The 13503-nt window shown below is 39.6% G+C and overlaps 1 protein-coding gene across 1 annotated transcript; it reads right to left on the minus strand.

Moving 5' to 3' along the window:
- Positions 1-8409: 8409 nt before the first annotated feature.
- On the minus strand, positions 8410-12227 carry LOC117479858 (zinc finger protein 277-like). The gene is made up of 6 exons (XM_034126961.1): positions 12198-12227; positions 10515-10582; positions 10288-10384; positions 10123-10165; positions 9718-9892; positions 8410-8879 (listed from the first exon to the last, which is right to left on the minus strand). Exons 2-6 carry the CDS (start codon positions 10532-10534, stop codon positions 8699-8701), a joined length of 516 nt encoding a protein of 171 aa, XP_033982852.1. The 5' UTR covers positions 10535-10582; positions 12198-12227; the 3' UTR covers positions 8410-8698.
- Between the last annotated feature and the right edge of the window lie 1276 nt (positions 12228-13503).

The following is a 13503-nucleotide window of genomic DNA, read 5'->3' on the forward strand; positions in this document are numbered from 1 at the left end:
TATAATATTATCACCGTTCCAAGCAAACGAGTGCTTTTGTTTTGAAAATATATGTATGTAAAAGGAGAATATATGTGTGTAAGAGTGAAAATATATGTATTTAAAAGGAGAATGTATGTGCGTGAGAGGACCAGTATGAATTACGGCCTGTACGGCCCCTCATACAATTTTTACAACTCTCTGAGCATGATGTGAATTGCCTCAAAAACTGGCTTTACCTGCAGGGAAATAATAATGCAAGAACAGCAGACAGAGCCAACTGTGCTCGGACCCAGCCAGCACTGGAAGTCAGAATCAAACATCCACAAACATTTAAATTGAGAATGCAGTTTGGATGTATAGGAACATATTTGTTGAGGCTGATTTTGTATAAACCTTCAAATGTAATATATTCTCTGAATTGCTTTTCCTGCTAATGTGCTGTACAGCCCACCAACATGAATATATTATTATCAACATAATACCAAGTATTGTTATTCTTAGTTATCATTATAGTAGTTCCATCGATGCTCAAATGTTTAATCCCAGACTTTAAAAATACATCTGAAACATGTAAGTGCATTAACACCCACATGTTTCTAATGTTGGTTATTACAGCCTTTATATAAGTGAGGACTGAAGCTAAGCAGAGACACATAGATACATGTTTACATGTTTCTTCATGCCCCGATGTCAGACCGGTTCAGACTGCATTCTTCACTGATGACGTGAACTCAGAGTACAGTCTGAGAAACAGCAGGACATGGAAATCTTTCTAAAATCATTCTGCTAAAGCTTAAGCTAAACAGATGGCGCCGGTGATTACGCAAAGAAAATATATTTCCCCATATATTAACTGTCAATATATTGCATTATTTTGTTTTCTGATTTACTGGTTAATGGAAAAGATTTAATAAAGGAAATCTTGCTGTTGGCTACACCAACTGATACTGATTAAAAATCAACATGAAAAACATATGTATTAATATCTACAAAATATATATTGATATATAGAATAATATATTGTGTTAATATATTACAATATATTGATATATAGAATAATATATTGTGTTAATATATTGTAATATATGGGATAATACATCAGTAATTGCCGCTTTCCATATATTGAGTAATATATGTAAATATATATAATATATTGGTTGTGTATATATGTGAACATACATTTACTATATATTAACATTTATATGGGGACATGTATGTACTCTATATTCAGATTTATATGGGGACATGTATGTAGTATATATTCACAATTATATGGGGACATGTACTATATATATTCACAATTATATCGGGACATGTATGTAGTATATATTCACAATTATATGGGGACATGTACTATATATATTCACAAATATATGGGGACATGTATGTACTATATATTCAGATTTATATGGGGACATGTATGTAGAATATATTCACAATTATATGGGGACATGTACTATATATTCACAATTATATGGGGACATGTACTATATATATTCACAATTATATGGGGACATGTATGCGTTATATATTCACAATTATATGGGGACATGTATGCACTATATATTCAGATTTATAAAAGACCATGTACGTACCATATATTCTGAACATGGGTGCAATATATGTTCACAATGAGGAGAAATGCATGTTCTGATAAAAAACATCTTTCATTTCATTTCAAACCTTTATTTATGCAGGTGAATCCCATTGAGATCATTGATCTCTTTTTCAAGGGTGACCTGCTGCAAGTAGGTTCCACATGAATACATATAAACATAACAGAAAAACAAAAAGGACATCATACAGCATATTTACAGTGACTACAGTTTACATAGCTAGTAACATTTACAGGTTCCAACAGTTTCCGATTGGATAGCATCTATCCTTGCTTTAAAAACATTTAGTGGAACCAAATTGCTCAGACTGTTCCAAGTTAGCGGAGCTGCGCATCTAAAAGCTATCTTCCCTAAGACAGTCCTAGCAGTTGGCACATTTAATAAAACCACAGCATTCGATCTCAGGCAGTAGCCACTTACAATTCGCCGTGAGATCAGGGAGCAGCTGTAGGATGGAAGTTTCCCTAACATGGCTTTGTATATAAAAATGTACCAGTGACTGAGCCTCCGTACAGTGAGTGAAGGCAAACCTGCCCTTGCATACAGGGTACAGTGATGGGTTAATACTTTACAGTTTGTCACAAATCTCAGTGCACTGTGATAGGCAGCATCTAACTTGATCAGGCAGGTGCATTCATATAGATCAGATCACCATAGTCCAGCACAGGTAAAAAGGTCACAGTGACTAGCCTTTTTCTGGCCTCAAGCGAGAAACAGTACTTGTTCCTGTAAAAGAAACCTAGCCTAACCCTCAGTTTTTTAAGCAGGTTATTGACATGAAGTTTAAAAGTGAGACAGTCATCAAGCCAGATACCAAGGTATTTGTAACAGGTAACCACTTCAAGTTTTATTCCTTGCGTAGTTACAATATCTAAAAACAGGCTCTGGAGTCTTTTTAGCTTTTGAAAAGAGCATTACCTTGGTTTTATCAACATTTAAAAGAAGCTTAAGCGCTGAGAGCTGAGTCTGAATAATGAGAAGCTTAATTTGTTTTTTTCTATCAATGTGTAACAGTTATCAAAATACTCATTAAAAGAAGGACAAGGAAAGAATAAAAGAAAAGGCCTATAAACAACACATTATGTAACATATATATATATATATGTGAATATATATATGCATATTTATATATATGCATATATATATATAAGTGCATATATATATATATTATATTTACCAATATATTACAATATATTTTTGTTTCATAAGGGTTTATATAAGTGACGACTGAAGCTAAGCAGAGACACATAGATACATGTTTACATGTTTCTTCATGCCCCGATGTCAGACCGGTTCAGACTGCATTCTTCACTGATGACGTGAACTCAGAGTACAGTCTGAGAAACAGCAGGACATGGAGATCTTTCTAAAATCATTCTGCTAAAGCTTAAGCTGAAAAGATGGCGCCGGTGAAAATGGGATGTGTGTGTTTTGGGGGGGGGCTCTGCAGAGAGAATGGGGTGTGTGTGTTTGGGGGGGGGGGGCTCTGTAGAGAGAATGGGGTGTGTGTGTTTGGGGGGCGGGGTTTGAAGTGCTGCAGTAGTTTTCCACTCAGGAGGAACAGACAAAGATCAAGGTTCTGGTTCAAGGCTTTTATTGTCACGTGTGCACGGCTACAGAGAGAGAGAGAGGTGGTGAAAAGTTTTCACTGGGTTTTTTATTTTCTACTGAAACAGCAACGAGGAGAGAGAATGAGGACGTTTGATCCTGACAGGAAATGATCTATCAGCTTTTAGTTCATGTTTTATTAAATGTATGTGTGTGTGTGTGTGTGTGTGTGTGTGTGTGTGTGTGTGTGTGTGTGTGTTGTGTGTGTTGTGTGTGTGTGTGTGTGTGTGTGTGTGTGTGTGTGTGTGTGTGTGTGTGCGAGCCAAACAAAAACAACAACACTGAAGTAGATAAACAACTTTGATTTCATATTTAGCAGAGAGAGCGATGCGGTTTGTTCCTGTGGTTCCGCTCAGGGTGTGGTTACTTTAAAGAGTTACTTTAAAGAGTCCCTATGAGGGTCCGGAGACTTACAATCATGCAGCACATTTACAAAACAGTTCTAAATTGAGACGAGATCTTTCATTAACCGCACGTTAAGTTTGACAATGTCAATTTGAAGGGTCTTAATTGGGTCATGAGTTTGCACAGATGTACTATTTTCACTTTAATTAATAAACTAGGGATTGTTTTGAGTCTGCGGGTGTTTTTCTTGTTGATTTTTCTGCATTTGGTACTTTTACATTAAATACTTTAAGGACATTTTGCTCATCATACTTTAGTACATACACACGTGTCAATCATAGCCTGTATATATAAATGGACGTAGGGTCCGTGACGTCACCCATAGGATTCTGCAGAGTTGCCGAGAAGCCCTTAGTAGGCGGAGTCGGCCACTAACGGCTCGACAGTGACGTCTGAGTCTAACTCCCGCCTGCTCCAAATAAGGGCAAAGAGGCGGAGCCGAGGCGGGGACCTTCTGCCTCCAGCTGGGAAGTAACAGAGCTAGCTCAAGCTAAGAAGCTAAGCTAACATGGTCCCCATCTGCACACTGCCGTCACATTTTACGTTTCTAAGGTAAGCGGACATGAAACTATTCAGCAAAACTATAAATAATAATCTAAGTTATTGAGTTTTTAGCATAATACTTCAGAATCTTAAAATCCCTTAACGTTTGTATGCAATGTGCTAAATGCAACACTGGAATCAAGCAAATATTAATATGTTTGCATGACATTAGTTATTTATATTTTGCTATCACTTAATTATACGTTTAATACATTTAAGTCAAGCTAAGGTACAGTACATGTGATGGTAGCTAGTTAGTGCTCTTACCTGTGAGGCCTCCTCCAAACAGCATTATAACCAGACTGTATCATTAAAACTATAAGTACCAGTTCTAGATCCTTGACTTTAGACAAACAATTTAAAAGACAAAATGTATTTAAAGACCAATCTTTATTTGAAGGTGCCTCTTAACCTGGGATATTAGTTATACAGTAATAGTATTGACAATCTAAAAAAACTGAGCAACTCAACAGTCAACTTTATATTTCTTATTGTCTAAAGCATTTATTATTTTCATTTTCTCCCTCTCATATTCAGTGTGGAGTGTGGACGGATTGAGACAGCGTGGTGTCCAGAGAGCTGCAGAGACTTCAGGGAGAAACCTCCGTGTGATGGACGTCCTGTCTGTTGGTTTGGAGAGGACTGAGGGAGGACCAGGCCTGATGGAGGAGCCCATGCTGGGCATAGCTGATACCAACTGCACAGGCCTTGTCTGTCACTTTATTTGACTAAATGTGTTTACTTATACATTTAATAGGTTTACACCTTCTGTCCATATGTGCTTTTTATTTAAAACATGTTTGATTAACTTTTGGTTCAGATTTCAATAAATTGAATTTGTATTTGCACTCCTTTTGTCCATTATTCTTACTGAACATGTTAGATTACACATTCACATCCGACTGAAGATTGGCCCCATTTATTTGTGACGTTGCAAACTCTGCGGTACAAGGTACATGTTGTGAAGCTCATGAAGTGAGGCAAATAGAAATAATCAGCTGATGGAGTGTAGATGTGGAAATAGGTGCATTCGATCAGCTGACTTCACAATAAAAGTAGTTTCTTAGTGAATGTCCTGTACTGGTCTTAAAATCTCATAACATCAGCTTTTAATTTTCCTATTGGATGTTCTTCTTGACCCTCGGAGAAGGAGAAAATGTTGAGTCGTGTCTTTCAGGCATGTCCTTTCCTAACAAAAATTACAGGAAACATAAAACATATTATTGCAGAACAAGTGTGTTATTTATGAAAGAGGTGTGCTTGTGTTTAGGGGCTGTAGATATAATTATTTTGTAATTGTAATGTTTTTTTTTATTTCAACAGTGAGCTACAAAGACAATCAGATTATGAATGAACAGTATGAAATTCATCAACATTGAAATGTATTTTATTATCAAAATAATATTGAACTGTTATCAAAACGTAGTTCAACTGTAGAAGCTTGCTCTGTTCTCTCACTGAAATCATAACTTTTACCACGTTTTTTACAGACAATATTGAGAGATAAATAGCAGTTGTCACTATGCGTTAAATATCTTTGCCTTCAATACCTTAAATTAGAAAGCTGACAGTCATATTGCTTGTTAACATCTAAATGTAACCCTTTGCAAAAAACCCTCAACTTCACTGATGTGTAGGTGATCTAGTATTTAGTATTGTTTAATGGAATGTATATCAGTGTATTAAAGTCAATACTTCATTTATTTAAACCAATATCTTTCTTGATTCTTTGTACAGTATGAAAAACGAGTATTTGTACCTGTGCTGAAGTTCACTGCTGTGAGGAGTCCAGTTCTGTCTCTCACTCTCTGGTCCAGCCTGTCGAATCACCTGGACACTTTAAACAAACAGATATATATGTAAAGAACCATGTGTACAAACAATATAACTTATTATCTTCTGTTGAACATGTTGGATTGTGTATTGTCCGAGTCATGGTCCTTTTTATTTTACTGTAACTTTGGAAGTTGTGTTACCAATGCTTACTGTTTATTTGATACCAATTTGGTAATGCAATTAATAAAAACAACAAGGTTTGGGTTCGTTCTTCAGATGACTGTGACGTTAACGTGTAAGCTCAATAATGAACTCCAGCTCAACCAACCATATTGTAATATCTAAGTAATCATCTTGAAATATGACATTAATAATTGTAATATACACACATCTTATTGTGAGGTTGATTTCACATACACTACTTCGACGTTAGCTTGTCTACATACTTGAGCATAGCCAATTTAAATTAACCTTAGGATGCATAAAGTTCCTACCTACATAATAAAATATCTCTCTAAGTTACAAGGATGACCGTATTTTATCAACCTCAAACAGAAGCCTTTTGTTCTACAGTACTATCTCACTTAACGCTTAACACTTGTCTATTTCGTTTTAACCTTTATATATACAGTCTATGGTTTTAAATTAACTTGGAGGCTAAGATTAGCATCGTTAGCACCGATGTAGCTACCACTCGCTTACACGCTAACCCAAGCCTTAACATCCATTACGTAGCTGATTGAAATCATAAACACATAAATAAAGTACTCGAATTTCACTTACCGCAAAACGGCATTCATGCACCGTCTGTTTTAACCGCAGAGCGAGTCACAATAGTCCCATATATAAGCATGAAGAACAAACAATGACGGCCGGGGTCAAGTTGTGTTCCCTGGATGAACTGAGCAGGCAGAGTCCCTGCTGCTTCACGGACGGAGCAGCTAGCAGAGAGACAAGAAGCTAACAGCAGCAGTCACTTGACAGAGCTGTCACTCAATGTGACCACGCCCTAATTTATGCAAAAACTTTTAGACCTAATATAAATAAAAGGGTCATGTTAGAAAACAATTCACTCACAGATTCATAATCATGAAGGTGGAATCTAACTATATACATAATAATATTTATTGCATCCAGGGCTAGAAACGTTTTTTTTCTGCTGTGAAAATGGGCATTTTAACATGGGGGTCTATGGAAATTGCTCCTTTCTGCAGTCATCGCCTATCGGCCAATATATGAACTGCAGTTTGTGGCACTTCCGTATTGGCGTCCCGGCTCTTCCCCAGAGTTTGCCGCTTGGTGTCAATGTAGGATTGTTCATGCATTCTTCCAGCGTGTTATTAGGTTATGGCTAGAAAGGATCCGTCTTGTGTAAATATGACGTCACGTTCTGGTTGTAATTCTCGTTGGAATCGGAGCAGCTCGGGAAGCGCTCGGGAAGAAGGATAAAGTGTTCCTTTATGTGTTGAGAAAATGCCTCTCCTTCTTAAGCCAAGTGAAGTGTTTAAAAAGCCTCTTGGATCAGCTGGAAAATGCATCGTCACAACAGCTGTTTTTCTGAGGAACTCTTGAAAGGTTTACTTTTGAGAGATACGTGGTTCTCACAGGACAGAGACAAAGCTACACATGATGATCTTATAGAATATGATGCATTGCTGCAGATTGAACTACCCAACGGGATATAAAGGAGGTCAACACATCTCCAGCAGTAACATGCAGCATACACATTAATGCAGCAGCAATATGAAGAGAGACATATCAGATATAATAGTAAAACAGGGAACCGTTTACTGCACCAGGAGGACTTTGTCATCGGCTATCTTTTTACTTTTACTGCGACAACGTTTCCTGTGAATACAAAATAAACCATAGTGTTGGTGATCTGCAGTGTTGTCATTCTCCTTTCAACAGCAAGATCGCTAACATCCTATTTGAACAATCACACTCCCTGTAATTGACATAATGAATAGATAGTTTAGCGAGTCACCATCATTTGCTGTGGCCCACTGATGTTAACGATCGTAACTGAAAGGCTGCCAAACGTGACTTACAAACTCTTGGGACAGTTTTACACGAGACGGATCCTTTCTATTCATAACCGTGTTATTACTGATCAACATCTGATATGTTATCAATCATTTCCCTTGTTTTGATGTAAACAGGTACGTTAAGTTTCGACCCTGACTCATTTCCAGGGTCTAAATCGACTCCAGATGAGTTTGCACTTCTGAGAGAGAGCGACCTACTTTATTGCATTCTGATCTCAAAGCATTTTCACATGAAGTTATAAACTTTATAATCAAAAGAAGCAGAGTCTAAATGTTCCTCTGTGGCGTGGACAGACGTGTGTATCCTGTAGAGCAGGGGGTTCAACTCAATTTCATGGTGGGCCACATCAGCATTAAGATTGCACTCAAAGGGCCGGTTGTAACTTTAAGAATATATAAAAATACATAAATATATATATTAAATAATGTCTTATATTATTGGCTCTGCATTGGATTATTATCAGTTCTGGTAACTTCATAATGAACTACGTCTGAAAGCAGAAGGCTGGGGCAAATCATTCAAAGCAAATATTCAACTATTGTATATTCTTTGCAAGCTCTTGTGGGATTTGAGTGTGACGCCCCCTGCTGGAAAAAGGTTGAACTTCACTTCTGAAAATAGAGTTTTGAAGTGTTCAGGGAAGCAGAATGGCTTTGATTATTAGAGTTTCTTTACAGAGGAGGAGGAGGAGGAAGAGTCGTCCAGGAACAGGAAGTCTTCTACCTGCAGGACCCTCGGCTCTTCAGCATCGATTTGAGGACGGAGTTCTGTTTCAAAGCTCGAAGGTTGGAAACGTCCTCTGAGATCACCGGGACATCTTCGCTGACGTTACGCTCGTCTTCATCGCCGTCAGACAGCGTGCAGAGGAGGGCGTCGTTCTCATACGTGGGGAAGTAATACCTGAGGAGAGAGGACTCTTTAAAGTGGAGACGCTACATACTGATATACACCTGAACATCAGCAGGAGAGGACTCTTTAAAGTGGAGACACTACATACTGATATACACCTGAACATCAGCAGGAGAGGACTCTTTAAAGTAGAGACACTACATACTGATATACACCTGAACATCAGCAGGAGAGAACTCTTTAAAGTAGAGACACTACATACTGATATACACCTGAACATCAGCAGGAGAGGACTCTTTAAAGTAGAGACACTACATACTGATATACACCTGAACATCAGCAGGAGAGGACTCTTTAAAGTAGAGACACTACATACTGATATACACCTGAACATCAGCAGGAGAGGACTCTTTAAAGTAGAGACACTACATACTGATGAACACCTGAACATCAGCAGGAGAGGACTCTTTAAAGTAGAGACACTACATACTGATATACACCTGAACATCAGCAGGAGAGGACTCTTTAAAGTAGAGACACTACATACTGATATAGACCTGAACATCAGCAGGAGAGGACTCTTTAAAGTAGAGACACTACATACTGATATACACCTGAACATCAGCAGGAGAGGACTCTTTAAAGTGGAGACGCTACATACTGATATACACCTGAACATCAGCAGGAGAGAACTCTTTAAAGTAGAGACACTACATACTGATGAACACCTGAACATCAGCAGGAGAGGACTCTTTAAAGTAGAGACACTACATACTGATATACACCTGAACATCAGCAGGAGAGGACTCTTTAAAGTAGAGACACTACATACTGATATACACCTGAACATCAGCAGGAGAGGACTCTTTAAAGTAGAGACACTACTCACTGAGGCTGGTTCCAGGTGGACTTGTGAGGAAGCTGCATCACATGTCCCGCCTCCTTCAGGTGTCGGAGGACTTCCTGTCTGCAGCTGAACGTTTCCTGGCAGCCGTAGCAGCGGCTCTGATGGAGCTGACGGCGGAGGAAGTTCACCAGCTTCACCTGGTCGTAGAAACGCAGACCTGCACACACACACACACACACACACACACACACACACACACACACACACACACACACACACACACACACACACACACACACACACACACACACACACACACACACACACACACACACACACACACACACACACACACACACACACACACACACACACAGGAAAACAATATTCATTTTAAGGAGGTGCACTTTGATTTCAATATTTATTTGTTTATGTGGTTTTACTCACTGAGCTCCGTCCTCAGCTCGTGGAGATCAAAGCCATGAGCCTCCTGTAGAGAAATGAAGAGGGGCAATAATTAAACAAGATAAGAGATGTGTGTGTGTGTGTGTGAGTGTGTGTGTGTGTGTCTGTGTGTGTGTGTGTGTGTGTGTGTGTGTGTGTGTGTGTTACCTTCATGTGTGTGTAGATCTGCTCCATAGTTTCTGACTGATGTTCGCAGAAGAGACAAACAGCTGAGACGGGATGAGACTGCCAGTCCGACCAATCACTGCGCAGCACAGAGAGACACAGGAAATCACAAAATTAACTTCATCCATGTTTTAGGCTTTCTTTCATTTTCATCACTTTTTTAACGTTTGCAATGAGATCTAATCTAATCTAACGATGGATCCACTCACTCGTCTCCATCGTCCACCATCTCACGGTCGTCTTCGCTCTGAACCTCCTCCCACGTTTTCCCCAGCTCCTGAGAGACGAAATGTATTTAAAGATTTTATAGAAAGAGGAGAAAAACCTCCACTAAAAATGTATCTAGTGCTGAAACAACATTAGCCGCCTTTAGCTTAGCGGTGGTGACGTGAAGTCATGTGACCGTGCTGTAGTTCCTTTATAGCCCAACATTAGCCGCCTTTAGCTTAGCGGTGGTGACGTGAAGTCATGTGACCGTGCTGTAGTTCCTTTATAGCCCAACATTAGCCGCCTTTAGCTTAGCGGTGGTGACGTGAAGTCATGTGACCGTGCTGTAGTTCCTTTATAGCCCAACATTAGCCACCTTTAGCTTAGCGGTGGTGACGTGAAGTCATGTGACCGTGCTGTAATTCCTTTAAAGCCCAACATTAGCCTCCTTTAGCTTAGCGGTGGTGACGTGAAGTCATGTGACCGTGCTGTAGTTCCTTTATAGCCCAACATTAGCCTCCTTTAGCTTAGCAGTGGTGACTTGATGTCATGTGACCGTGTTGTAGTTCCTTTATAGCCCAACATGAGCCGCCTTTAGCTTAGCAGTGGTGACGTGAAGTCATGTGACCGTGCTGTAGTTCCTTTATAGCCCAACATGAGCCGCCTTTAGCTTAGCGGTGTTGATGTGAAGTCATGTGACCGTGCTGTAGTTCCTTTATAGCCCAACATTAGCCTCCTTTAGCTTAGCGGTGGTGAGGTGAAGTCATGTGACCGTGCTGTAGTTCCTTTAAAGCCCAACATTAGCCTCCTTTAGCTAATGGAAACAGTGGAGAGGGAGGAGATGATATGCAGCAAAAGGCCGAGCCGGATGGTTGCTGCTCCATGTGGAACGTGTTCTATCAGGTAAAGCACTTTGGTACCCAGTTATTTATGGTATTGAGTTTGAATTGAGCCTTTAGAAGGTATTTTCCAACATTGCATTGTAAAGACTGAAAAAACAGGCTCAGGTTAAAGCTTGACATGATTTGGTCTTTTACTTAAAGGTGGGGTTGGTAATTTTGGAGAAACCGGCTCGAGTGCGCTAGAATTTGAAAATACACAGCCGCAAAAAATCTGCCACTTCCTCACAGAGCCCCTCCTCCAACACACACGAGCGCGCACATGACCAATGAGGGCACGAGATAAGTTTGTGCACAGATGGAAGGCTGACAGGCAGGTAGGCCATCCAGTTACTTTAGCCGGGCCGGCTCAGATGATTGGTCGTACTTTTTACAGTACTACGGCTTCCACAGATGACATTCTTTTATGGATTTTTTGTCAAAGCACTTCAGATATTCATTGCTATCGGGATGTTAAGAGCATTCCATGGAATATAACAACAAGTGTATCTCGAGCCGGTTTCTCCAAAATTACCTACCCCACCTTTAATGCTTTACTGCTGTTCAATAAACCCTATATATATATATAGGTATTGTTTTGTTCTTTATTTTTGTTGGGAGAATCACTTTGCAATTGTGTAAGTGCTATAAATAGTTATACTAATATTATTGTTGTTACCATCATTACTATTATTAAAAATGTTTTCTTTGTTTTCTTTATTTATCACTGCAGAAAGGATCATGCCAGCCCACATCAAACACCTGATCAAGAACTTGTGAATCTTCAGGCAGAAAAGATGAAAACACCTGTTCAAAGTTCCAGTTCCCTGTACATGGAACCATGCCTGTCCTCTGTTCCACATGTCTTCAGTCAGTTCTGGACCCCATGACTCGGACACTAGTTCTACCAAGGCTCATTAGAGGTAAGCAGTGGTAGCAGAGTGGAGTTATCTTTGTATTTAGGCTGCAAGTCGACAAGAATAGATTGTTCAGACAAGAGGCACCATGTGTTACGCAGGTGTGGCGCTGATATAGTCTATATAATATGCGGTTGAACTTTAAAATTAAATTATTTCCGGTGCAGAGACAAACACTCGAGGTGGATGTATAAAGTAAATACTGGTGTTAATAAAATATAGCGTATATCCCTCAATTTATCGACAATAAGAATGACAATACATACTTCCGGGTGTAAAGTAATATATCTATCATACTGTAGCAGGGTGTCCGCGGGTCATTAAAAAGTATTAAAAAGTATTAAACGGCATTTTCCAAGGTATTACATTTTGTAGCTTGTTTTCAATAAGTATATAAATTGTCCAAAGAGGTTGTATTCTACAGTTTGCCTGAATGTAATCATTGCGTAGGTGTGTAGTGTGATTCTGTGTAGTTTATTTATGGCATCCCGTTGGGTTTGACGTCATCTGAACAGGACATTGCACCAGGGTTCGAGTTATGTGGGAGCCAATGGGAGCTGAGCTCCCATAAGGAGGGGTCTGAGCTCCCACGGACGCAATGAAATCATACATCTGTGGGGGTCGCTAATACATTACCAACAACCATTATTTTAATCACAAATAATGCATGTGTCAATGTAATGAGTATTATTAAAAAGAAAAACATGTTTTCCAAAAGAACAACGCATCTCTTGAATAACAATATGCCTGCACTGCACCTCCAAGGTGCGCAATACTTTATTGCACAATCTATGCCTGTGAGCGTGCTGCGCGAGCCGAGATGATGAGTGAATAGGCTTGTTTGAGACGAGCTGCGGCTCGCCTCGAAAGTAGACGAGAATAGCCGATCGCAGCCGGGGGAGGTCTCAAAAAACTCGCCTGAAGTCGGACAGCTCGGAGTCGGGTTGCGTTCGAATACTCCAAAAAAACAGCTCCTAAGTTCTATCCCTATCGTCTATTCCTTGACCTCGGAGTGAAACGTCATGGGGTTAAGGGATAGTGGATAGGAGAATTCAAAAGGATTTAGGAGAAGAGACTGCGGTACTTAGAGAATCCGACTGCACTTTCACTATCCGACGTGTTTATGATGCGCCAGCGGACGTCATAAATGTGCGTCTGCTGCTGTGGGGAAACTATGGAAACTACAGTTTTCTATA

Source organism: Trematomus bernacchii, unplaced genomic scaffold (genome assembly GCF_902827165.1).
Source record: "Trematomus bernacchii unplaced genomic scaffold, fTreBer1.1, whole genome shotgun sequence".
In the NCBI taxonomy this organism is placed as follows: Eukaryota; Metazoa; Chordata; class Actinopteri; order Perciformes; family Nototheniidae; genus Trematomus; species Trematomus bernacchii.

What these genes read in the sequence shown, in the direction of transcription:
- LOC117479858 (XM_034126961.1), bottom strand. Translation starts at nt 10,534, where the DNA reads ATGGTGGACGATGGAGACGA. An exon ending in ATGGTGGACGATGGAGACGA is followed by an intron (nt 10,385 to 10,514) that starts GTGAGTGGATCC and finishes TGTGCTGCGCAG; the next exon opens with TGATTGGTCGGACTGGCAGT. An exon ending in AGATCTACACACACATGAAG is followed by an intron (nt 10,166 to 10,287) that starts GTAACACACACA and finishes ATTTCTCTACAG; the next exon opens with GAGGCTCATGGCTTTGATCT.